This window comes from Salminus brasiliensis, chromosome 5 (assembly GCF_030463535.1).
Source record: "Salminus brasiliensis chromosome 5, fSalBra1.hap2, whole genome shotgun sequence".
NCBI classification, from domain to species: domain Eukaryota; kingdom Metazoa; phylum Chordata; class Actinopteri; order Characiformes; family Bryconidae; genus Salminus; species Salminus brasiliensis.
The window spans coordinates 31,002,970-31,028,961 of record NC_132882.1 but is presented as its reverse complement, the minus strand read 5'-3'; the positions used below and the strand labels follow the sequence as shown (position 1 = coordinate 31,028,961).

General features: G+C 43.1%; 3 protein-coding genes across 7 annotated transcripts; 1 reads left to right on the top strand and 2 right to left on the bottom strand.

The window, feature by feature from the left end:
* Positions 1 to 233: 233 nt before the first annotated feature.
* On the bottom strand, positions 234 to 13,592 carry decr2 (2,4-dienoyl CoA reductase 2, peroxisomal). 2 transcript variants are annotated; one of them, XM_072678955.1, is made up of 10 exons: positions 13,468 to 13,592; positions 13,213 to 13,296; positions 9,276 to 9,344; positions 8,991 to 9,042; positions 7,383 to 7,518; positions 6,825 to 6,949; positions 6,051 to 6,144; positions 5,177 to 5,281; positions 3,449 to 3,694; positions 234 to 617 (listed from the first exon to the last, which is right to left on the bottom strand). In XM_072678955.1, the coding sequence occupies exons 2-9, from the start codon at positions 13,290 to 13,292 to the stop codon at positions 3,474 to 3,476; spliced, it is 882 nt and encodes a 293-aa protein (XP_072535056.1). In that variant the 5' UTR covers positions 13,293 to 13,296; positions 13,468 to 13,592; the 3' UTR covers positions 234 to 617; positions 3,449 to 3,473. The 2 variants fall into 2 exon arrangements, with proteins under 2 accessions (XP_072535056.1, XP_072535055.1); XM_072678954.1 differs by having other exon boundaries at positions 3,506 to 3,694.
* Positions 13,593 to 14,233: 641 nt separating this feature from the next.
* Positions 14,234 to 20,836, bottom strand: LOC140555656 (retinol dehydrogenase 13-like). 2 transcript variants are annotated; one of them, XM_072678952.1, is made up of 7 exons: positions 20,656 to 20,836; positions 19,680 to 19,798; positions 18,452 to 18,607; positions 18,133 to 18,237; positions 16,143 to 16,355; positions 15,888 to 15,989; positions 14,234 to 14,821 (listed from the first exon to the last, which is right to left on the bottom strand). In XM_072678952.1, exons 1-7 carry the CDS (start codon positions 20,718 to 20,720, stop codon positions 14,544 to 14,546), a joined length of 1,038 nt encoding a protein of 345 aa, XP_072535053.1. In that variant the 5' UTR covers positions 20,721 to 20,836; the 3' UTR covers positions 14,234 to 14,543. The 2 variants fall into 2 exon arrangements, with proteins under 2 accessions (XP_072535053.1, XP_072535054.1); XM_072678953.1 differs by having other exon boundaries at positions 19,658 to 19,798; positions 20,656 to 20,745.
* Positions 20,837 to 22,033: 1,197 nt separating this feature from the next.
* On the top strand, positions 22,034 to 25,671 carry LOC140555655 (testis-specific serine/threonine-protein kinase 6-like). 3 transcript variants are annotated; one of them, XM_072678951.1, is made up of 7 exons: positions 22,034 to 22,230; positions 22,782 to 23,628; positions 23,722 to 23,829; positions 24,063 to 24,193; positions 24,520 to 24,612; positions 24,733 to 24,933; positions 25,218 to 25,671. In XM_072678951.1, the coding sequence occupies exons 2-6, from the start codon at positions 22,820 to 22,822 to the stop codon at positions 24,789 to 24,791; spliced, it is 1,200 nt and encodes a 399-aa protein (XP_072535052.1). In that variant the 5' UTR covers positions 22,034 to 22,230; positions 22,782 to 22,819; the 3' UTR covers positions 24,792 to 24,933; positions 25,218 to 25,671. The 3 variants fall into 3 exon arrangements, with proteins under 3 accessions (XP_072535052.1, XP_072535051.1, XP_072535050.1); XM_072678950.1 differs by having other exon boundaries at positions 24,475 to 24,612; XM_072678949.1 differs by having other exon boundaries at positions 24,472 to 24,612.
* Positions 25,672 to 25,992: the final 321 nt, after the last annotated feature.

The following is a 25,992-nucleotide window of genomic DNA, read 5'->3' as shown; positions in this document are numbered from 1 at the left end:
AGCGACGCTGGTGAAGGACTTTGGCTGGACTGAATGGAACAGTCGGGGCGGACATATTTCTTTCGTGACTGCCTAAAATACCAGCTAACCAGACCACATCTCTCACATTTAACTGTTAACTGCCTGTACGCCTCCTCGGTCACTCCGCGTTAACGGGTTTCTCCTGGGTTCCTCCAAATAGCGCCCTCCAGTGGCCGCATGGAAAGACTGCAAATGAACAGAACACCACAGTGTGTGAATGATAAAAATATTTATTATGAAACCTGTGTAAATTACTACACTGTATTCAACTGAAATTATATTTACAATGCGTAGGAAACAATATCCTGATGATCCGCTTTACATGCTAAACCTCAGCGTCTCCAGTTATTCCCATTATGATGATTTCCCTACATGTAGTGTTCCCAACATCACGGATACACTGACCAAATGAAGTACAGGGCAGACAGCTGCCAGGGTTAGTGGCTTTTGAATTGGTCTCAAATCAGGAGAGCGTTTAGGTTTCAGTGTTAAATGGATCTTGTCAACAGATCTGATCGACATCCGTGATTGAGCATATCGAAAGTCACGTCTCCATGTCTATTTGTCCCGCTCCTTCTTCTCCGCTGACCAGAAACCTGGAGACACAACAAAGCAGTTAAAGAGCAAATAGGGAAGGTAGAAATCGCTTCAGGATTAGGTGAATGGTGTTCATCATAGGGTCCCTTCCCAACTCACCACCCCCCTCCTCAGCAGCTCCAATACCAGAGGCTTGTTGAGTTAGTTAGTCTATTTCAGGCCATTCTTGGCCATGCTGCCTAACCCAGGTGTGGAAATACAATCCCGCCACGTCATACGCTCTGAAAGTTTAACACTGTACATCAAACAGTTTGATTTAAAAAGCAAGGGCAAACTGATTTCTCATGACATGGCTCCTTTAAAAAGTCCTCATGCAGTCTGCAAAGAAACCCATAGATCACAGCCAAGTGATTTATAGCTCATAGAGTAAATTTCATATCAAACACATGCCTCGTTTATGCACTTGGTTTGCGCAAATCTGAGTAAGGAAATCAGTAAGAGAAAGAAAGATACAGAAGTGTGTGAGGTTATGTCAGGCAGAACAAAGAAAGATGCAGCACCACAACAAGTGTGTAACCAGCCAATTAATTAACCCAATTAATTAACTGCTTGCACTCACACACAGAATTAACACACACACACACACACACACAGACACATACAGTAGTAAAGACAACTAATAATCTCATACATTGGGCTGGGCATACAGATATCTTGACTTCGCTGTAGATTCCTGAACAACCCCCCTACACACACACACACACACACACACACACACACACACACACACACACTTTCTTGTAATTTCTATAGCGGATGAATATGAGGTGGTACTGGTTGGTGTGAGGCGTACTGCATCAAAAAAACCTGTTATTTACACATCCAGTCAGCGGTTTAGATTATGGACACAACATGATCATTATCCCACGGATGCTAATAAGGCCAACCACTTATTTATATACTGATGCTTAGATTTTTCCATACTCTGATAGTAGATTGTCCAATTTTTGTAGCTGGAGCTACAAGGCTAACGTTGCTACCAAACACCAGTTGCTAAAGGTCACCGAAAACAATCTTATCAGTGCGGTTTAGAGTCCAGTGAACTATAAACAATGACCATAAACAAAAAGTCACAGCCCAGCTGAACACGGGGGGACATTCGGATACCATGTACGGCGCTCCCCATCAGCTTAGTAACCTCTGTACTAGTAAACTGTAAGCATGGTTGAAGTTCACCAGAAATTTAAGGCACGATAATGTTTGTAACAAGTCTTCTCAGGTGTCTGTGATTTCTCAGGTGTGTTTATTGCTTCATTAGTGCAGGTAGAAGCCAGCTTTCAGCACCTAGTCTTGATCCTAGGCTTTTGGTTATGTTTGCGGGTGGTCCGCTTTTGCTCTCGGTCAACAGGAAGACCAGATGTAACCATTCAAGTGAAGTCAATTATTATGAAGCTGAGACACAAGAAGAACAGTAGATATACAGCCTTACCTTACATTTACCAAAATCAACAGTACAATTGTCTGACGAATTAGACAGGATTCAGGATGCAGGTGTGTATTTGTCAAGGACTACTGTATGTAGAAGATTGATGAAAAGAAATACAGAGGCTACACTGTATGCTGCAAAGCACAGCAATCCACAAAACAGTTTGCTAGAAAGGACACTGCTCTCACAAATGAATCTTGGTCTCATCTTTCCACAAGACCTTTTTCTAGAGCTCTGCTGGTTTTTAAAGTAGTTCCTAGCAAACTATAGCCTGGCCATGTGGTCTTACAGTGAAGATCTGTGTCCCCTTTATGCTGCCTTGAAATTAGGGGACTATATAAGTTGGATGAAAAACCTGGACTCTGTGCCCTTAACCACATCAACATGTCTGCTTAGCCTTAATAAAGGCCTGGATGCAGTTTGAGAGAAAGGTGTGGGCATGTATTTACAGAATTGATTTTGGGTGACTACTGACTTCTAGGACCCCATCTTACACCCCGCCAACAGTCTAAAAGGTGCATGTATTTGTCACTGTACAGTGTACACCGTACAGCAAAATGTGTCCTCCGCATTTAACCCATCTGTAGTAGTGAACACACACTCACACTAGTGCACTAGGGGCAGTGAGTACACACACCCAGAGCGGTGGGCAGCCAACTCCAGCGCCCGGGGAGCAGAGAGGGGAAAAGGGCCTTGCTCAAGGGCCCAACAGTGGCAGCTTGCCAAGCCCGGGAATCGAACCCACAACCCTGTTATCGATAGCCCGGCGCTCTAACCGCTGAGCCACCACTGCCCACTGACCACTGTCTATTATCACGCCTTCCGCCTGCGTCTTTTAAACAGCAGCTTGCATATATACTCATGCCAATGGTCTTGGTGGTCTCGAAATGAGGAGTGTTCAGGTTGCTATCTTGACAATGGAAAACACAGGTGCCCCACTGACTGAAAACATCATAGGCAGACGTCAGCAGTCAGACGTTCGTTGCTATCTTGGCAGTAAATATGCATGAACACACTCCCACTTTGCATCAATAAAATAGCGATCCGCCAAAGTCAGACCACACCCTGCTCTTAAAGGGAATGACAAGTGACACGCTGATTGGTTAATTGTACACCCATGATTAATTAAGAGACTTAGTACATGTCTTTTGCGTGCTTCGAACCGTGCAAGGCGTACTTTACCCGTCGTTACAATAGCTAAGACTCGCTGACACGGCCTAAATCGGTTGAGATAGGGCCCCTAGTGTTGGTTAGCTTCATTAGCATCACAGCTCCAGTGCAAAAGAAGCAAATTCTGGACGTCAAAGCCTGTCTTAGCTGACCTGTTTTTACCAAACCACCATTCTTTAGAGCTGCTCCCGTCCACACACACACACACGCATACACATTCTCACACACACACACCTGTGTGCGGTGCTGTCTCTGTCTCTCAGAGTTTAGCAGAGTGAGAGGAGGTTATACCCAGCAGACGCTCCACGTCATTGGCCGAGGTCAGCCATGCCCCTCCGTCCGCCACCACCGTGGTGCCAGTGACGTAAGATGCAGCGCGGCTGGCCAGGAAGAGCACAGCGTGAGCCATTTCTGTCTTATTGCCCGCCCTCTGCAGAGGAATGCTCCGGAAAGCTCCAGCACTCGCCGCATGGGATCCGCCTGAGAAAGAAAAAGACACAGAACGAATGAATAACCAAATGTTAGAACAGGCCTATTAATGAACAGCTTTTATATATTTTCACTGTTGTCCACATTTTAGAAGAATAGACACCAAGTAAGACATTAAAATGCAGTGGCCAAAAAGGTGTCTATTTTAGTCTTAAAAATAGCCCCCTAGTGGGGGTCGTATCTAGACTGCGAGCTATACTGCGACACACATTTAAAAGTAGGCAGAGCTCAGCCTAACTTTAAGCTCTACACACAGCCTCTACACAGAGCTATATGTCCCAATGATCATTTTCTTGATCTTTGTTAGTGTGTGTTTTAACACAGAAGGGTTTTCTGGGTCTCGATTATTAATTGTGCTTGCCATCATCTCTAAAGAGCATCAAAAAATTAGCAAAACACCAGTAAGACAGAACACGACTGAGATTTAGTCAATTTCACACAGTGCAGAACATAAACAGTGACCAAGTGCATCCCAGGTCATGCTGCCTTGCTCTCTCCAGGTGGGTAGATGGTTTTCTCTCGCCCCAGATCACTTCAGTTAGCTGATGTATCCAAGCTGGGTATTCGGCGCTTTACATTTACATTTATGGAATTTAGCAGACGCTCTTATCCAGAGCGACTTACAAGGTAACTCGTATTACAGAGGTGGGTCAGTGTAGTGTTAGGAGTCTTGCCCAAGGACCCTTATTGGTGTAGCGCAGCATAGTCACCCAGACTGGGAATCGAACCCCAGTCTCCCACATGGTGTGGTAGCTCAGTGGCAGGTAGTGGTGTTATCTGTTGCGCCACACCAACACACGCTTTCCTTCAAGCACGTTGGTTTTTCTGTGATGTTGTGTCAGCTGCTGTTCAAAAAGTGGCAGTGGCTGGTTCCACATGTGTTGGAGGAGGCATGTGTCAGTCCTGGGAGCATTACACGGGATGGCCGGAGATGTACTAATGAGTGGTTTGTGTAATTAGCCATCTAAAGTTGGGGATGACTGGTCCTGGCCGGTGGGCTGCATGTTTGACACCCCTGTTTTCTGCCTGTGTTGACTTTTTCATGTGATGGGTCTAGTGACACCCCTGACGTCAGTCACATTAGCCACAAAGCGCACTCCACATTGGTTAAGGTTAACACTGACCTGCACAACGGCCTAACCTCAACCTCCTCCAAAACCGCTTGTATGCAGAACGCTAACTGATAGCCAGGCCAGGTCTAATGACCCGACATTTGTGCCCAACCTCACTGTTTATGTGGCTGCATTTAGGTTAATTCCTGCATCCATGCTCCCACGTGTACTTGTTTTTGTATTATTGCACCCTTGTCCTGGAAAAAAAAATCATTTCACTGTGTACTTGTATAGTATAGTTTTGGAAGGAGATGTTCAACAAGCACATATAGATGCGCAGCTTGGATGTCCACACAGGTTTGGCAGTCCTTCAGTACATTCAACCACGCACACACACACAAACAAACATACACACTCTTACCAAGTCGCCGGTAGCCCTCGGTTCCAGAAATGGGTCCTGGTGCTACTGTGTTTACCCTTACCCCACTGGGACCCCACTCTACAGCCAAATGCCTCGTCATGGCATCTATAAACAAGACAAGACAAGACAAGACAACCCTATTCACTATTTGTGTTAGACACAGATGGAATTTGGCCTCTGCCTTTAACCCATCCATGCAGTGAACACACACACACACACACACACACACACACACACACACACACACACACACACACACTAGTGATCAAACACACACAGTGACAGTGAGCACACTTGCCCGGTGCGGTGGGCAGCCAACGCTTCGGCACCTGGGGAGCCAAGAGGGTTAAGGGCCTTTAACAGTGGCAAGGTGAAGATGTTGTCAAATGGACGGGAAAAACGGAGCTTAGTAAAAGCACTGACAAAATCACAATGCATGCATGTTTCTGGCTGAATCTCAAATACCTCCTTACTCACTGAGTCTACACACAGATAGCCCTAGATTTCAGATTTCATATACATAGATAAAAATAATACATATAAATAAATGTAAATACTTTTCTATTACAGATATATTAAGCTCTAGATTTAGAATAGTGCACTATCTAGGGAGTAGTGTGTAATTTGGGATTAAACCTGTGTTTTCTTCCTTTGTCCAGGTGTTGATGTCTCTCTTTAGGAGGTACTATCACCCCACACTGGGCTAGCATGCTCACGCCAGCCTTTTGGTCTCCGTGTGGACAAAAATATTTTTAAAACCGGTGGGAGGGAAGTCTCAGTTTTTAAAAAAGGCATCTAATTAGTGCAACATGATAAGCACTGTGCCAATCATACACGCACAGCACTGCAGCACACACTTCAAAGATACACTCACCATTAGCAGCTTTCGCTGATCCGGCATGCACCTGAAGCGCCTGGCCTCTGTAACCCAGAGTGGCTGAGATGTTTACAATGGAACCTCCATGATCCTAAAACAAATGACAAGACACACAATTATTTCTCCCTGTTTAAAGACAAAAAAACAAAGTGTAAATAAACGCGTTAAGTCATTAGTCATCACTAATCCCAGGCGCAGCTGATCAGCCAATTTGGATATCTAATGTGTGCTTCTCTACAACAGGAGACGCTAGGCTAATGTTGCTAACAGGCACTGGACTAGACTTATGAGTTCATAAATACATGCCCAAAAAAATATTTAAAGAATAATCTACCTAAAAATGTATTTAGTTATACAAACAAGCAAAACATTATTATTATTATCATTATTTTAAATATATATAATATTAAATTATTATAAAAAGACCGTATTTAAACATTTAAGCTAAAATTGGAACGGTTACTCAGAGCAGCTGCCCCACATCAAGTTTGTACAGACTGAAGTAAGAAGTAAGTTATACCATATTCTAAACCACATCAACATGTTAATGTGTTTATACAAAAAAAGAAGAAGATGATCTGCATGTATTTTGAGAGGGTTGAAAAAACATCTTGGCATGTAATTACAGAGATGAGGTTGGGAACAGTTTTAATCCAGTGTTTGTTAGCAATGTTTGCCTAGAATCTCTCATTACAAACTAAGGAACTTCAGATAGCAAGTGATTTTGTATCAAACTGTTCATTTAAACAGATTTCTCTTGTATGTCCTTACTTTAAACCATTTTTCATAGAGAACTTTGCTGGTGTTGAAGGTTCCCATGGTGTCAATCTCCAGTACGGTCTTAAAGGCGTTAAAAGAGAGAGAGGTAGCAGGACACAGGAAGTTCCCCGCAGCATCTGTGCAAGGCCAGAACAACAACAGAGACATCACAAAGAGCAGAGGGAGCTTGAGCTCACATCTACTGTGCCATGAACTTATCCATTACCCATATACAATAAACCTATTTCAGGCAGTGGGTAAAGTTAATGGAGTATTTCTATAAGAGAAGATCCCCAAAGATGGACATGGTTATGGGGGGGCAGTTTATAAAGCTCAAGTCAGTGGCAAGTAGCCTCTTTCTGCAGGCCCCCTAGTGGCCATTCTGCCAGCAGAACTTTGTACTTTTGATTGTATGATTTAATTGATATTAATGAATATATAATCAAGTAAAATATAACGTTCTCTGTGTGTGTAATGTTCTGACTCTTTGCTGAGCTGCTAGTGAGCAATGAGGGGTGAAAGAGCACTGCTGGCTGTGACCTACAGAGCACTGCCCAACCCCAGACATACTGTTGATGAGAATGTCCACGCGTCCAAACTCTTTCAGAACCTCATCCACAGCGGCAGAGATGCCTTCTGGCTGACGGACGTCCATCTGCAGAGGCAAGCAGTGTCTGCCCGTCACACTGGTCAGCTTTTTCGCAGCCTATGAACAGCAAACACCAAAATCAGTCAGAGACGTTAACATCCATGCATGCTGGCATACACAGATGTGTACTTCTGCCTAAATGCTGTTGGTCCTCGAGTTACGTCATAAGAAGACATCTGAAGGTGTCCTGTGGAATCAGACACCAAGACGCTAGCAGCAGATTCTTTAAGTCAAGAAGTAGAGCAGCCGTGGATTGGACTTGCTGTTACAGCACATCCCGCAAGTAAACGCAGCACATGTACCTGACCGTTCTTATGATGTAAAAGAAAACAGGACTCGTCAGAACAGGCAACCTACTTTCATTGCTCTGGAAGGTCCTGTCTGACACTTCCACTCTCATTGTTGGCGCTTACTACAGTGGATAGGGGTTAGCGTGGCGATTCTGACCTCTGTCTTTGGCTTTGCAGTCGCATACACAGCAGGGAGGTGATTGGGACTGGGACAAACTGTTCAATTCACATCATTAAGATGTTGACATCTCAGACAAACAATCAATGTTATTTGCATGTGTGATTTATATATGTATATTATATTATCAAAAGTCAAAATAAAAAGCCAATAGTGATTCCTATGGCGTCAAGAATTAAACCTTTGTGGTTTATTTTTAACAGTGCAAGACTAAGACAAACTCTGTTCGGACAGGATTAGTGTTACATGGGGAGGTGGGGTAATGTAATTATTACCAGAGTTTACTTAGTGATTTTAGTCCTGTCCAAATGCGCAGTGTCAGTCATTTTTACACACAAAGTGAGCTCCTGCGTCAATAAAGATTCCAGGGCCTTTCACCTTTTGTAAAACAAGCCGTAAAAATACCCTCAGGTAATATTAAACCCTCTGTAATATTTCTCTGCTTTTCTCAGGTATGAAGACGCTCAAGAAGGCATTCAGTTTAGTTGTGCCTGGCAAAGATACCTCAGCTCGTTCAAGTCTGAGGCAAACCACATCATTTAAATCCAGAAGACCAACCCAAGACTCCCCAGAAGCGCGACGCTGGTGGCACCTTTAGGCAAGCCATTGTGTAGCGTAGCCTATAGCCTACATACGTGTTATGAACATGCAGCTAATTTTCATACTAAAATTTCATTATTACTCAAAATAGGTTATAAGATTGGGTTATCATCAGATTCTCTTGGAGCTGACGGCAGTGTGTAAGTCAGGTAGCCGCTCATATCTCTATGTCACTTATGCCGAGATTTCTTATCCTTTGCAATTCCGTTAGAAATTTTACAGACGTTCTGTAGTAAAATGAAATTACTCCTTATGTATAACTAATCTCGTCTAAATAGGGTTGTAATGGCTTACGGCAAGTGTGTTATGATGTATTCTTGTAGCTTACACGGGTAAAATAGTGGCTTAGTGAAAGAAGCAAACTGCAGACACCAAACATGCCTGCTGACTGACAACACTTGGGGGTCTCAGGAGCTGCTGTATGTTTGACACATGTAATGTGGCATGTACAAATTAGATACCTCAGTGAGCTTCTCCAGGTTCCTGCTGGCAATGGCCGTGTCACACCCATGTCTGGAAGAGAGAAGCAAGATCAGCATTTGTGCAAGTGCAAGTGCAAGTGTTTTTGGCTAATAGACTTGGCTAATAGCCATGCCAGTAAAGGTGTAATGTCAAACACTGCTAACGGGCATGCAGGATACAGTAAAATCACAGGTAGGAGGACACCAAGTAAGCCTCTTGAGGTGCTGGTTCGGGTGGTTCAATGCAATGAATATACGGGAGGGGTGTGGGGTGGGGGTACCTACCTCATTAGAATCTCAGCAATACGAAAACCAATTCCAGAACCTCCACCTGTTATGAAGGCCACTTGATCCCTGCAAAAAATATAAAATATACAAACATAAAAAAAACAACAGTCACTGTGAGTTGGTTTTCTGGACTCAGATCAAGCTTAACCCTTGTAATGTGGGGAGAAAAAAAAAACATTTATTATGTTGCGGGTCATTTTTACTCTTATTGTGTAAATCCATTTAAAACAGTCAACAATGAAGTTAAACCAATAAGAACTTTATTTTAGATTATACAAACATTTAGAAGAGATGAGAAGAAGAGATATACAATTCCAACACTATATTAAAGAACTCCTGATTTCAACACTTTTTTTTTTTTTCATTTAACTTGCCCCAATTTTCTCGGGTTTTCAATGTTCAACATTTTCAGTGTTCCCCACATGATGGACAGAATGTGACCGTGTGCTTTCTGCAGATGTACTTCTTGCACCTCACACAACAGGTACTTGTTTTACGGTCATCTCGGGAGGGACATCTTTTGCGTTTCTTTGCACCTGTATCCAAAAAATCCATTGTCGGTTGGTCAGATGCCCTGCCCTGGACCTTTGTGATGACCGCTGCAGCTGCTGGGGATCGAGCTGGCCTGGCCCGGTTCTGGATCTTGGGAGTAACCAGTGCTTTGCCTAGTTCATATCCTCTCTTGTGCATTGTGCTCATCACAAGAACATTCTTGATTCTCTTTGGGCAGTAAGAAACCAGTGTTGTTTTCTCTTTAAAAGCAAATTTTGAGGTATGCAGAGGTCTTCCTTGCATCTTCAGAATCTCACTGGGAAGTTTATTTTTTCTGACCGTCCCCAACATAGTCAGCTTTCTCTCCTGAAGTTCATCTCAAAGACGGTAGGATGTAAAGAAGTTGTCACATGTGATGTTATGACCTTGCAGCCCTTCAGTCATCTCCAATACCACACGCATTCCCTGATTCCTCTCAGGGGCTCCTCCAGGTGGCTTTCCAGTATATACTTGCAAGTTCCAAATCCAAGCGGATTTTTCATCACAGGCTGCCCATATTTTGATGCCATATTTCGCAGGCTTGTTTGGCATATACTGTCGGAAAGGACTGTGTCCTCTGAATGGACCCACGCGCTCATCGACAGTAACATGGGGGCCAGGATTATACAATAAAGGCAGGTTTTCGACCCATTTATCCCAAACATCTTTCTCGCGTTGACCAGCTCTGGTGTCACGGTTGTCAAATCGGATCACATGAGAGATCATGTGAAATGTCTCCAAAGACATTGTTGCTCTGAAAATTTGGTCTTCCATTCTCTTCATTCCATACATTTGCAGTTGCTTCACCCTCTGACCTGTATACTCCAGCTAACACCAGAATTCCAATGTAAGCATGCAAGTCAGTTGGATCCAGTGGCTTCCATTTTTCTTGAAAGACACTCCTCCCCTCCAAGTTGGTCATGTCGAGGATTATCTTCTCTATGGGTGGGGATATGAAGAGCTGAAATGCTGATTCAATATCATCAACTCTTGTGACAGCAAATCTTGTCGGACCAGGAGTCATTTTGATAACATTAGAAGATGACGATCTGCCTTGGCTTTGGTGTGGTGATGTTGACCATTTTATTTTACCATCTTTAGAAGTCCATGTCCCCTCTGTGGATGACGATTGTTGAGTTTCTTGCTTTTCATCTGATGAAGGGACACCGGCAAACTCGTACTCTGAATCCTCCTCATCGTGGGAAAATTGACAATCTGGATCATCAATAGCATTGTCCTCCGTCTCTGAAATCTCATCCTCTACATCACTGTCCCAGTTTACAAGCTGCAAAGAAACTTCTTCAGCTGTAAATCGTCAGGAGCTCATTTTTGAACAGCTAGTTTGTGTCTGTGTCAAAATGACCCACAATATCATCTTTGTATACAAACTCTGTGCAGACACTCAAAGTGTCCAGATGTTACACAGCAGTTCATGACCCTAGATGAGGAAAACAAGGGAAAAAAAAGGAAGGATACCCTGCACTTTGGTCAACACAAAAATTTAAATGGGTAAAATTGACCCAAAACATAATACAAGGGTTAATCCTAAAATAAAAAGGCTTTAAATAGGAAAAAAGGAATTGTTTTCTTAGTTGTCAAAGTGGCGTTGTCAGATCTTCTTGTGAAATGAGCTCTTCTAAAGTCATACATGGTGCCACAATGGCCTCAAAGAAATGAACAATGAATTAGCACCTCTATCCTGTTTTTTAGTTTAAGTGGCATGCAAGTATAAAAACATCTCAATATCTCATCTTGTTATTAGTTACGATATCAGCTTACACGACAGTGAATTTTCTTTTCATAACACAATATTACATATATAATATTACAATATTACTCTGAAATTAGTTGTTCTGTCAGCTAAATGCCCATATTAGGAACCTCGGGGTCCAAGCACTTCATCTCCATTTTGGGGGGGGGACCAAAAAACATAGCTATTTAGAAAATTGATGCGATCAAGATCTGTGGTAAACAAAAATGTTCCAAATGTTCCAAATGTACAGTTAATTTTCATTGTTCCCTGAAAGTCACTGGACCCTTTTCATTACAATATTTAGCAGCTGAAACATAAATACTGCTTCATATAAGCATGCGACATGAGGGGTTTTTGGGTAGGAAGCAGCAAGGTGCATAACGTATCAGGTTTGGAACTTACCCAGAGTTTCTGATGAAGGCATGGAGCGACTTTAGAGATCTACATGACAAATTCACTTGAATTCACAACAATTACAAACTACCAAATGGATAATTATAAGAAAGTCTGCTCACTCGTCTGCCATCTTGGCAAGTTATTTACTCATTCAAAACCAGGTCATACCTCTTTGAGTTATAACCTAAGAATTTAGTCATGTTTTAGACACATCCTTGAAATTTAAAAGGATTAAGAGTTTTAACCCTTTTTGCTTTTTTTCCGCTACTAAGCATGTGTGCTGGTATTTCAGTCAGCCAAGCATAAGTACTGGTTTGTGTCAAATGGGCATGGACACCACATGGCAAACCCTGGAAAAGAATCTGAATTAAATGAAAGTGGGCTGAGATGGACCAAGTAATGATTCATGCTCAATAAGAACAACTACTAAAGTTTCTAGTGCCAGTTTAATTGAATTTTTAATTGCCTACTGGCTTTGCAATAATTTACATAAGAGTTGGTTAGTGCCACTAAGACCCCCCCCCCTTATAGCCTAGTGCTTATAGCCTATAAGCATGCTCATAGGCTATAAGCACTCTCCCAGGACTAAAACTATATGTAGAACATTTGCATATCCTAAACCACCTTATCAGAAAAAAATTTTCTAATATTAAAAAGCATAATTAGACATTTTAAATCATATTATCTGAGTGTGGAGTTAGATAGCTGAGGTGGCAATTTTTAATAATTTTCGGGCCAATCTGATTTTCCCCAAATAATATATATATATATTTTTTTTATTGTATGTCGTGATGAATTATCTTTAATTCACAAACAAACAAAACACTTTAAAAAGATTTTTTTTTAAAAACTAAACATTTTTAATTGAAGTTGGTTGTATCAGTCTCAGTTAACTGTGTTCATCCGCCAGAAAGCGCAAGAAACGGGAAACACTGTGACGCGCAGAACCGCATCACTACCCACAACATTCAAACAAGTGCGGAGCGGTAAAGTAGTCCCTGGCTCGTTATAGGATCACCGTACACGCGCACGGTCCTCGATCACGCCTATGCTGCTGTTTCGCCCCATGACCCGTAAGACGCCTGTGGAAGCTGCACTGTTAGCGCTCCTGTAAAAAACCACCCAGTCAAGCCCGCTACATCCACACTGGAGTGGGAAATGCTTCAGAAAGGGAAACGTTACTTTAGACCACTTTAAACATTGAGCTGACTTTACAGATTAAACCCATTTCCCCCCCCCCTCTCTCTCTCTTACTTGAGCAGATCCGGACTGTAGATGTGTGTGTAGCTGCTCAGACAGTCGTCGCTCTGAACGTCCTCTGGGATTTCTGCCATTCTTCTGTGAAGAAATCCAAACGCAGGCAATAAGATACCAGAACCTGTACGTTTTCTGTACCTACAGCCATTCAGCCCAAGCAGGGCTCCTTTGGACTCAGTCTGGGTCAGACTTTGTCCTCAGTGTTGCGTAAAAACACACCGAGAACCTGAGGCAGCAAACAACACCTCATACCTTCAACTGATGTCTGGAACTGCAGAAGCGTCGATATACGAACACCCTCCAAAATAAACTGACGTTTTAAAGGCAGGTTGTTGCACAAAAAAATAAAAAGACAACACACACATCCAAACAGGCACAGTACTGGGAGAGATTCAAACGTGACGTCCCTTGTTCGTGATGAATCATGGGAGTTGTAGTACAGCGCGTTCTCGCTTGGTTGTAATGCACGTGCATTGAAAATGTCATTACCATTAAACATATTCTTCTTCGTCTGACGAGAGCAAGTATTCACACGTTTATTGTGAATCACTGTAAAATTATTATGCTGTACAAACATCCTCATAACTTTGTAGGCTAAACGTTACTAGCTGAACTTTACTTCCAGGTTAAGAACTTCTGGCAAGGCAAGACAGGCATATTCACCAGTAGTGTTGGACACAGATGGAATTTGGCATTCGCATTTATCCCATTCGTGCAGTGAACACACACACACACACATATATATACACACATATACACACTAGTGGTCAAACACACACACAGTGACAGTGGGCAGCCAGAGAAGGGGACGAAGGGCCAAACAGTGGCAGCTTGCCGATTCTGGGTATCTAGCCCACAAACCATCATCAATAGCTCGGTGCTCTAGCCGCTGAGCCCCTACTGCCCCATAAAGTGTCATATAGGGTTAAAAAAAAAAAAAAAAAAGGTATGTGTAAACACTTGAAATGTACAGAGTAATGACAGAGAGAGAGAGAGCAAGAGAACGAACGCTCAAATGTTGGCTTAAATGAACATATAATTTATTTAATTTTTTATGTGAGTTTGATGCATTCAGGCAATTCGGTGCAATGCATCTTTACTCACATATACTCCAAATACACCCATGACTATGGCCTGTCTGCAGCCTGAGCCAGCGATGAAGACTGGCTAGATCTGCCTTCTTCATATGGAGGATGAAAGAGTTTCCATGACCATTTTCCACTGATGGCACTTCATCTGTCCAGGTGCATGATCCCTTTCAGGCTTCATCACGTTCACCCATCCGTAATTCCAACTGACCCAAGTGCCCCAGGTTTCTCATGTCAGTTTCAGGATGATGCCATAGGGGGACTGTCAGCTACTGCAGGTGTCTGTGCCTCTGAAGAGGCTGGCACAGAAACAGTGCTTTGTAGGCCGACCAACGATGCACTTATATCCCAGAGTTTCACTGCCACCTCATGGTCCAGAGCCTGACGGGCAGGCTCTTTCTCGGTCATCACATCATAGTAACGGCCAGTCACGCCTTCCAGCTCCTCTGCTACAGCGAGGTAGATGCTGGATTGTGCACCAAGCTCAGGTGACTTGATCAACAGGTAGAAAAATGGACCTGAGGACAGAGCGACAGAGAAAAGGGGTAAACAAGAAATAATAGACATGCACTCCCCAGTCACTTTATTAGAACCACCTACCCAGTAGCTCCATCTTGTTATGGTGCAGTTAGAGACAGTAGCTTATCTGATGATGCAGAATTTGTGGTTTTTGACATCTGGCCTGCTGTGGAGCCTTCGGTATATTAACTGGGTGGTGGACCAGTGTCAACTAGCAATGACACTGACCAGCAATAGCACTGTGCCTTCTACACTCACAGACTTAAAATACCACTACCATGTCAGTGTGACTGTTGTGTTGGGAATAGTCCACCAACCAAATAATACATTATGTCCAGATGTTTGTGGACACCCCTTGTAATGAATGCATTCTGCTGCAGTTGTGCAAATACAGGCACACTCTTATCTGCTCTCCAGAACACCTTTGATTTCAGTAGAAACAATAAATAAGCAGGTGTCCCAATACTTTTGTCCATATAGTAAACCTAGTCATCAGCAGTCCTGTGGAAATAAGCTGATGAAGAATGGGTTACTGTCTGAGAACTGTTTGATAAACTGAATGGCCAGGAAGAAGAAGTGTAAGGTATGTGTAGCTTATAGACGGGTCAGTAAGTAGAAGAGTAAGGTATGTGTAGCTTATAGACGGGTCAGTAAGTAGAAGAGTAAGGTATGTGTAGCTTATAGACGGGTCAGTAAGTAGAAGAGTAAGGTATGTGTAGCTTATAGACGGGTCAGTAAGTAGAAGAGTAAGGTATGTGTAGCTTATAGACGGGTCAGTAAGTAGAAGAGTAAGGTTTGTGTAGCTTATAGACGGGTCAGTAAGTAGAAGAGTAAGGTATGTGTAGCTTATGGACAGGTCAGTGAGTGGAAGTGGAAGGTAGGTGTAGCTTATAGATGGGTCAGTAAGTAGAGGAAAAAGGTAGGTGTAGCTTATTGACAGGTCAGTGAATGGAAGTGTAAGGTAGGTGTAGCTTATAGACAACTCAGTGAAGGGTCAATGAGTGGATTCCCCCTCATTTTAAAGTTAATGCAAACAAATAATGGTTAATTAATGGTCATACTCACTCAGTACGCTGCTGGAGAACTTGGACTGGTGCATTCCAGTGTGTCGTCCCAGTTCTGTGGCAACAACTCCAGGGTGCAGGGCATTTACAGTAACTCCTGTACCTACGAGGCACACACACACACACACACACACACACACACACACACACACACACACACACACACACACACACACACACACAGCATTTAAGTAGTACTTGACTCTAAACAAAATAGTTTCCTTAAAATACATAAAGTCCACACAATCCCACACACCCTGAAGTCTGCGAGCGAGCTCTCGCGTGAAGAGGACCACGGCGAGCTTGCTTTGACAGTACGCTTTCTTAGTGTCAAACTTCTTCCTGTCCCAGTTCAGGTCTTCAAAGTCGATCTCCCCAATGATGTGCGCTAAAGACGACACGTTAATCACCCTACTGGGGGCGGAGTCCTTTAGCTTATCCAGCAGAAGATTGGTCAGGAGGAAATGGCCTAGTACAGGGCAGACAAAAACAATCACAATCATTCATCAATTAATCAAAAAACATGACAACCGGGATAATACTAATGAATGTAACTGTATATAGTATATAATGACTAGATGTAAAATCTAGTAATATGCTTGTCCACTAGGGCTGCTATTTATTCATCTTTTTATTTTTTTATTTCACCAGGAGTCAATGATTCAACACGTCATGGTGATAATAATGCATTCTGTGTATCCAAGACTGGAGTAAAATAAATAATATTTATTATGTTCTGTTTTAAAAAATGAGAACATTGAATTTTCCCTTTTTTGGGACAAAAATGTTGTAGCTTGATGTATTTGTTCAAAAAGGACCAGGTGGCTGGCATGTTAAGCAATACACAGTACTGTTCTGGTAGTAGCTGTTCTAAATCAAGAACTGAGCAGAGATGGACAATCCCTGACCCAGCACTAACAAACCAGCTGTGAGAAACAGGAATAAAATGTGGCAGTACTGCAGTACTAAATGATAGTTATGATCAAACAGGGGCCCGTGGCATGAAGCAGGATTTTCTACTTACTCAGCTTACATTAAGCTTAGTTCATTAGCTTTTTGTGAAGCTGAATCTTACTCAGAAACCCTGACTTTGTTGAGTTGAACATGCTTTGTGAGACAGGTCCCAGGTTAGCCATGCAGGTTATGTTGCCATGGCGACGTATTTCAGGACATAAAAATAATCTAGAGTTGTGAGACAAAAACCCAGTCTTAGCTGAACGTGCCTCGTGAAACAGGTCTCTGGTTAGATGCCAATGTTAGTTTCAGACTGTGGATGGGCAGCAGCGCTAGCGTTTAGTTGGCAGGTCACTGAAACACACAAAAAAAAAAAAAAAAAAACGGGAAAGAGCCGCTGTGCAATTGACTGTTCAAACAGATTCAGCAGAAATTCAGAGCCATCCTTTTACAGACTGCTGAAAGCTCAAGGAAAGAGAAACAAGTGGATTGCTGCAATTGCCACAAACAACTGCAATCCAGGGTCTGAAATGTGTGGGAGTTCACGGTTTGGTGAAGTCATGCTCTGAAAACAGGTGGGAAAAAAACGCAAGCCCACCGTAGTTGCAAATTTAGCGTTGTTTGATTAAAAGGAACTGCAAGCTAACCTGGATAAACCAGTGTATTAAATGTGCCTGAAAACAGTCGAAAACACTCCTAATACCATTCACTTAGACTTTATGCTCTCAGGTATGAGGCTTTATCCTCTAAACGGGTGTGATCTGAGCCTCAATTAGCTGGACGTTCATGGCTACATCAGAATCCATGGACCACTGGTTCTTTGATTATCTGGTTTGAACGCTGACAGGAGCAGACAATGGTTTGTTTCGTTCCCGTTTTGGTCGTTTCCCCTAATAAAACACAGCCCAGTGGCAGTGGTGGCTCAGCGGTTAGAGCGCCACGATATCGATAACAGGGTTGTGGGTTCGATTCCCGGGCTCGGCAAGCTGCCACTGTTGGGCCCTTGAGTAAGGCCCTTTACCCTCTCTGCTCCCCGGGCGCTGGAGTTGGCTGCCCACCGCTCTGGGTGTGTGTGTGTACTCACTGCCCCTAATGTGTAATGTGTGAGTGTGTGTTCACTACCAGATGGGTTGAATGCGGAGGACACATTTTGCTGTACAGTGTACACTGTACAGTGACAAATACGTGCACCTTTACCCTGCTGCAGAATGTTTTGCCACTCGGTCTGACCAAAGGTGGGTGTGTTTTAGCGGGAATGTGATGCCATTGCATACCCCTTATTAAGTTCTTACCAAGGTAGTTGACTCCCAGCTGCATATCAAAGCCATCTTCAGTCTTTCCTGGAGGACACTTCATCACTGCAGCATTATTGATCAGGACATCCACTCGTTTCTCCTCTGTGAGACAAAGACCCAGTTTAGACCTGGTGTTTAATACAACTTCAGAATCAGGATTATAGATTATAGATGTATACAGTGACTTACATACAAACGCATCATCAAACGAAAACACGTGTTTATGTACAAGTCTGATTTTGCAATTGCACATGAATTGGTCTCGAGTCTAACATGCTGCTATGAGTGAATGAACATGTGTCGGTATGTGTCCCACCTTGGTTGATCTTTTCAGCAAAGCTACGTATAGACTTCACCGAAGCCAGGTCGATGTGTTTTGCATAAACATGAGGGTTCAGCGTGGACCCTCTGATTTCAAGTGCAGCAGCTTCACACTTCTCCATGTCCCGACAGCCCATAATAATCCTGCCACCTGCCCAAAAACAAGAGTAGAATTTCTAAATAAGGTTCAGCCAAGGATAAAGGGTTCCGAACACCTGAGATCCTAGTGGGGCTCTGGATTTGTCCAAGAATGGACAGCTTATAAACAGCTTTAAGCAACATTGTGTGGCGATTGGACTTCATTTTCTAGTATTTATTTTATTATTTTATCTTATTATTTTAATGATTTCATTTTTCATGTCTTTTCTTATGTATTTGTGTTTTGTTTATGTAAAGAACTTTGAACAGCCACTGTGTATGAAAGGTGGTAGACAAGCAAACTTGAATCTGACTGTAATACACTGTCAAAAGTGTAAGGAACTTTTGAACGTTCTTCAGTTCAAACTGTGGAGGAACCTCTTAAGGTGCTTTGAGGAACCTTCAATGAAACTTTTTCTTCTTAAAACCTTTTCTTGAAGGTTCCGTAAAGCGGCCTCAGTTTTTTTATTTTTTATTTAAAGAACCTAAAAGTTTCTCTAGAAACTTGGGACCAAACCTCCCATACTTTTAACAGTGTAGGGAATAGTGCGCCTAAGCCACACTGCTACTGCACTATGCAGGACACCCCTTACATCTCTCTTAACTATGTAACGCTGCATAACCAGAGTCTTATTTGAGTAAAATCCATGTGGGAGAGCTCAACACGTATTTTACATGTATGGTTGTGGAGTAAAAGTGAATCACACTTCCCAACTGCAGTGGGAGCCCAGGAGCATAAAGCTGATTTACAGAGGAATTTCATTGACTTTCAATTCTAGAGAAAGTCACAGAATTGGTTACAATAGTGATCACAATAACCAGACATCTGAATAGTTACATAGCTTCATTACAAAGTTTTTATATATAATAATTACAAACACTCTGCCTGATGCCTGAGATATTTAAGTTTTTTCAGATATACCACTCATTCATCATTACCTACATAATATACCGACTTTTTCAGGTAAATAAAACACTGCAGGTTCCAATTATCACCACCTCGAAAAGGTCTGAGACAATAAACTGATCTACAATGAATCATTTTACATCAAAACACTTTTACCCTTTAATATCCAGAACTCTACCTCGCCTGGCAAGCTCCCGGGCCGTCTCCTTCCCAATGCCCGTATTGGCCCCAGTGATGACCACCGTCTTCCCAGAGATCTTTGCTTTACTTGGACACTGGCCTCCGGTGACATAGTTCCTATGCAGGGGCAGATGTTTTTGTGCTTATTGTAAAAGTAGCGGACACATACCTACATACATACAGTGTCATTCAAAAGTTTGGGAAGCTCCGGTGAAAATGTGTTTATATGCATCTATACAGTTTTAAAAACACAACAAAAAAGAAAAGTTTGAAGTCTGCCCCAAGTAAAAGTTTGAAGTCTTTTCATTCTGGTTCGGGGGATTTTACCCCATTCTTTCTTGCACAGGCTTCTGATTATGTTTTGATTGTGTTTAAGTTGGTAGATTCCCAACTCTTGAGGTAGACCACTATGTATTGTTGGTTTGTTTAGGATCACCATCCTTTGCTAGCATTTGAAGTATTTACAAATATTAAATCAAGTATTGGCTTACAAATCAACCCTGAACTCAGACTGTATCATGAGTAAGCCATAAGATTAATAAACCCCTCAGTAGGACAGCATAAGACAAAGCCAACACACTTCAATGTTGGATCAGCCCTCTTTTTAACAGCTTCACTCAGAACTAGTGACAGTGGTTAGAGTGTCAATCCACGTGGGTTATTAACAGAGGTTGTAGGTTCAATGCCTGAGTCCACTAATCTGCCAGGGTAGTGCTTTAAGCAAGCTGGCTGATCCTGCACAGTAACCCCAGGAAGAGATGAATGGCATTAAGAAATAATAAAGTAATAAAGGTACAATATCATAACACTGGCGTCAAATTAAGATTTACTCATAGGTAATGACACATTATCTATTCAGCGTCCTGCTTCTTTCCCAGCAACCTAGCTAGCATCCTCTATCGTTGCTGACTGTGGTGACCAAATGTTACAGGATACAAAATAAGGCTAAGCTAACTTAGCAACTCCTCACTTACTTCAGCAGCACGGCGCAGCCGCACACAGTGCCGAACACAGACACGGGCAGGATGAACTTCCTCATGGCGGCAGGTGCACATTAGTTAAATTAGCTAGCTAATTAAACCACCAACACAAGACAATGTCATGTTTAACCCAACTCTGCACGCTGTAGGCGCACACACACACAAGGTGAATGTGACGTCCTCACTTCAGCGCCCAGGGGGTGTGTCCCAATACGTGTCCTCGTGCACTACCTAAAACATTAGCTAGCTAGTGCGCAGACTTTCCCAAGTACTGCTCGCAAGTCCGGAGGATGAAGTCAGAACACTTCCAATAAAACATCCAGTGTTTCTATTAGTCTGAATTTACGGGGACAGTAAAGTATTCAGTTAGAAAAATAATATAAATTTTAAATCTGTTCCTTCGATTGAATAATAAATGATTTCCCCTTCTAAATTAGGAGAAGGATTTCTTCAATTAAGAGAAGTAAGCCTTAAAGTGAGACTATCTGTTGTTCAATTGAGTGTTAAATTGAGTACCAAGTTCTTTACATAAACAAAAAACAAATACATAATTAATGTAAATACATGAAAAATGAAATCATTCAAATAATACTATCAAATAATAAAAGAAATACTAGAAAATAAAGTCCAATTGCAACACAATGTTGCTTAAAAGCTATTTCTGAGGGTCCATTCTTGCACAAATCCAGTACCATGCGATTGACTGGTTCCCTGTCCAGAGGCTCCGGACCCACTGCGACTCTGTTGAGGAAGAAGCAGATAATAAGCTGGATAGGTTGTGAAGTTGAGAGAAGGGGTTGTTAATGTGTGGGGATGAACTTTGCGGTGACATGCTGGGTTTAAACCGAGTCCCATATCATACAAATCTGACTATGAATGAGTGAGGTTTACAGTTTTTTACGGTTTATCATGCCTGGCTGTATTTAATCAGCTCTTCTTCTTATTAGTGCTATTATCAGTGCAAGTTCATTTGTTGATTAAAGAACTGGGGTGTTTAGCATGTGTGACAGCGTTGCCCCTTTAGTAACTGCAATAATAAAAGTGTTGAGTTTGATATGATTTCCTTTATCCAATAGAGCATTTTTCATTGTATAGCTGAAATAATTCACTGGGACAAATATTCAGTAACAGAACATCCTGAGGGGGACAAATACTTTTTCACAGCACTGTGTGTGTGTGTGTATACAGTCATATACAGTGAGTGACGTCAGAGGGGACACAGCTGTGCTCCTCATAGCTCTTTACACTGAGATGGAAAACTGACCTCGGACAACCCCGAGTCTCCGCACCATTGTGACGTCACAGAACCCCATACAAAAGGCGCGCGGTTCTCCCTCATTGGCTCAGTTAGGATTCGGCGGCTCACGAGGCCGTTGTTTCTTACAGTGACGTCAAAATTGACTACGTTTGTCTGACGCTCTTATCTAGAGCACATTCTAATACGACCAGGTTCTAGATCTACTTATCCAGAACCATTTCAGTTAGAACCAGAGACACAGGTTCTAAATCTACCTATCTAGAACCACAGACAGTGGTTCTACACCTGCTGCTTCGTAAACACAGGAGAAGGTAAGCGCCATTTATTACTGATGAACACAACACAGAACCGCTCGAGCCAGAAGTTCAGTGCGACCTGACGTCACTCTATCTAGCTAGTTATGCCTGCGTGCGCGTGAGTGTGTGTGTGTGTGTGTGTGTGTGTGTGTGTGTGTGTGTGTGTGTGAGAGAGAGAGAGAGAGAGAGAGAGAGAGAGAGAGTGGTCTTCACTTGAAACGCTCGTGATTTCTGAGCTCGAGCTCCTTCATCAGAGACTGAACTCAAGTTCAGTTGAGACTCTGATCAGAACCGCTTCTCTCACTGTCTGTTAAAGCAGGAGAACAGATGATCAAATATGAGTGATTTATTCACTCTGCAGGGATTTGATAGACTTCTAATTGTCCAATCACTGTGAGACATGAACGCTGTGTCCTTTATAAGACCCTATCATGAGATTTAGGCCTCTGGGGGGCGCTGTTCGTCCAAATCACACCTCTAGTAGAGACAAATTGCTGAAACTTGTATTAGAAGTGCTTTTAAGATCCAAACCTAATCAAGACTAAATGATCTGTCTATTCCAACAGGAGCAACAGCATCTCCACCTTCCATCTACGAGCAAAGCATGAAGACCAGCAAAGAACTGAAGAGCTTGGGCTTCAAGCTGATTCGTGAACTCGGAGAAGGGAGTTTTGGAAAGGTTGTACTGGCCTCATCTACACAGCAGCGCAAAGATGTGGCCATTAAAATAATAGAACCCAAGCAGCATTCACGCGAGTACCGCTCTAAGTTTCTGCGTCGGGAACTTGAGATCCTTAAAACGCTACGCCACCCTCACATCATTGAAGTGCATGAGATTATGGTGAGGCAAGGACAGGTGCTCATCGTGATGGAGGCTGCTGCTACAGACCTAATGAGCAAGATTCAGGAGCTCCACCGTATCCCCATCCACCAGGCCAAAACCTGGTTCTCCCAGCTCCTCAGTGCCGTGGTGTATCTGCACCAGAGGGACATTGTCCATCGAGACCTGAAATGTGACAATGTGCTGCTGACCGCTGATGACCAGGTCAAACTGACAGACTTTAGCTTTGTACGCATTTATAAAGGCATCAGTAAAAGTAGGACGTTTTGCTGCACTGTCTCCTACGCTGCACCCGAGGTGCTTATGGGTCTGCCTTATGACCCAAAGAAAAATGATGTGTGGAGCCTGGGTGTCATTCTCTACATCATGGTTACCGGGTTCATGCCTTTCAAAACCACGAGTAAGCGCTACATGGTATATGAGCAGCGCAAAGCCTTAGTCTTTCCAGATCAGGCCACAGTGGAGGAGCCCTGTCGCATGTTCATCACTCATCTGCTGCAGTTCGATCCCAGCACTCGGCCTTCAGCGACAGAGGTGGAACAGCACCCTTGGATGCAGCCGAGGCAGGAGAGGTAAGTATCAAGTTACAGGTTTACAACCCTATAAACTGCATGCTGAAATATACATTTTCCATATAATTAACATTATTTACTTTCTTTTGAAAGCTCTCCGGGGGACAACGTGTTTGGAGCTCCTAATAACGGATGTGATGGATGCAGTGACATCGTACAGCAGCAGCTCACTGCTGTAGCAGATTCAGAGGAAAACAGCCGGTATGTTTATTTATTTACACTGTTTTTAGATTAATTTACTAGTGATTTATTTGCTGTACACTGGCACTAGTGCTACAGACTTGGTGTATTGTTCTTATTATGCTCTGATAAAGGTCACTCAACGTGAAGAGCTGTTCTGTAAATAAGTAAATCGGTCATTTACAGTATTTGTTCATTAAAATATCAACATCAAACATTACTTATGCTCTACATTTCTTCTGTACCTTCTCCAGAGTTATAGGCAGGTTTCTTGTGGTAGCTGTTAGGGAGGAGCTTGAGGGGGGCAGCGGAGGAAATTGTCATGATGACATCAACCCACTCCAGCCTACAGAGGAAGAGCTTCAGTCTTCCTCATTGAGCAGAGGTAAAGAGGTGCTGCACTGTCAATGCTCTAATTGCGAGTCTCCTCAGCCGGCAGACGAGAGCGGTAGAGCTGCTGCAGGTCCAACTTGCAGAAGTGTAGAGGCTGAGGGGGAGGAGGAAGGCTGCCTATGCTGTGGCCCAGTTTGTGCTGCAGTTAAAAGGGCAGCTAAGGCTTATGTTGTAGCGCCAGTTCTCAGAGTATCCCGTTCACTTGGAGCGAGGGTGAAGAGGTTTTTTCCACGGAACTCTGTGGTGCACAATGTCCCCTCTTCCTCCCAGCAGGACGCTCCTCATACTGCAGAAGCTCCTGCTTGTTCGTCTTCCCAGGAGAGAAACGTCCCGCTCCCTGGGCCGGCGGTGGAGGCAGTGCTCCCACAGTCCACAAAGAAGCAGAGAGGCAGGAGGTTCCCCAAGTTGAAGGTATGTGAGTCGAGAGGTGTGTGATCTTCACAGACTCAAACGTTCCACCATAAAATCCATTTAAATATTAGTCAGAAACGTTTCAGTGGTTTAATCTGTGTCATTGTGTCTCTCCAGCAGATCCTGAAAAAGTCGAAGAGGGTGCACCCTTTGTAGCCCTCTATCATGGCTCAGGGTGATGATGGGGGACTGTCTGGATTCGGTTCTGAAGGGAAAGTCCAGCTCCATGGGCCGGTGGTGGAGCAGGAACCTGTGCTCCCACAGCCCACAGTGATGCAGGAAACCCCCTTCAGATCATCCAAACTGAGATTCAACTTGAAGGTATGTGACATTTCCTCTTATTGACCATCGATGTGAGCTTCAGTTTAAAAATGCAGTCAGTGAGAAAGCTCTATACTCACGTTGATCGAATACTCAGTCATTTTTATGATCAGTGCTGCGATATTTTCAGTTCTGCTCCAATACTTCTGCAGCATCCTGTTCAATATGTACACATAAAGCCCTGCTATTGGGGGACATTTGTAATAGCGCCTCCTGCAGCTTGTTTGGTGAAGTGTATAAAGTGTATAACCTGTGTGTGATCATGTGTGTGTTTTCTGTTGCAGGAAGAGAACTGGCTGAGATCCAAACTGGAGAAGAGAGTTTTCATCCCTTTCATCACAACTCGTCCACAGAGAAGCTCTCAACTAATCAATTAATCAGTTTCTCATTAATACACACACTAATGCTGAGCAGTGCTCTTCATTTCTACACTTCCTTTAGAATTTTTAAAACCCCTCCTTAATGTTTCATCTGTTCCAAAGAAGCGTAAAGTTTATATTATTACTATCATGTTGTTCAGAAAAAGATCAGGAGCGGAGCCTGGGAGGAGCGGAGCCAGGAGGAGTCCGAGTGAAGGAGCGGAGCCAGGAGGAGTCCGAGTGAAGGAGGGAGCCAGGACGAGTCCGAGTGAAGGAGCGGAGCCAGGATGAGGGAACCAGCATGAAGGATCTGGACAGAGTTTGCGTGTTGGTCTTCCAGCATGAATAAAGAGCGGTTCTGCATTACTGATGTTCTGGACGTTTCTTTTTTCTACTCAAAGTAAAATCTAGGTAACACTGAGTCTGAGCTCTGAGGAGAAAACTCTCATTAGTCCAGCTTCTTAAAAAAGCTTCTGTGTAGGACCTTTACTTCCAAGGTTCTTTATGGGTCCTTAACTGGTTTCTCCAAGAAACAAAACCGAATGGTTCTTCAGAATCAGATGGTTCTTCTGGTTAAATCTGTTCTCTGTTCGTTGTTTTAAGGAAGACTAGGCTGTTCTGTTCAACTCTGAGTCTTTTACCACAGTGGCGTCTCTTTTGTACAGAACTGAATTGTGGGCATCTTTACTGCGACTGCATC

Bases quoted from the DNA above. Each gene is read 5' to 3' on its own strand.
- decr2 (XM_072678954.1), bottom strand. From the start codon at position 13,292: ATGGCAGAAATCCCAGAGGACGTTCAGAGCGACGACTGTCTGAGCAGC. The intron at 5,282-6,050 runs GTGAGTGTATCT...TCTTGTTTATAG, and splicing joins ATCAGCGAAAGCTGCTAATG to ATGCCATGACGAGGCATTTG. The intron at 618-3,505 runs GTATAACCTCCT...TTGTGTCTCCAG, and splicing joins TGACGTGGAGCGTCTGCTGG to GTTTCTGGTCAGCGGAGAAG.
- LOC140555656 (XM_072678952.1), bottom strand. From the start codon at position 20,720: ATGAGGAAGTTCATCCTGCCCGTGTCTGTGTTCGGCACTGTGTGCGGC. The intron at 15,990-16,142 runs GTGTGTGGGATT...TGTGCCTCGTAG, and splicing joins GCTCGCTCGCAGACTTCAGG to GTACAGGAGTTACTGTAAAT. The intron at 14,822-15,887 runs GTGAGTATGACC...CTCTGTCCTCAG, and splicing joins GTTCTCCAGCAGCGTACTGA to GTCCATTTTTCTACCTGTTG.
- LOC140555655 (XM_072678949.1), top strand. From the start codon at position 22,820: ATGAAGACCAGCAAAGAACTGAAGAGCTTGGGCTTCAAGCTGATTCGT. The intron at 23,629-23,721 runs GTAAGTATCAAG...TTCTTTTGAAAG, and splicing joins ATGCAGCCGAGGCAGGAGAG to CTCTCCGGGGGACAACGTGT. The intron at 24,613-24,732 runs GTATGTGAGTCG...TCTCTCCAGCAG, and splicing joins GGAGGTTCCCCAAGTTGAAG to ATCCTGAAAAAGTCGAAGAG.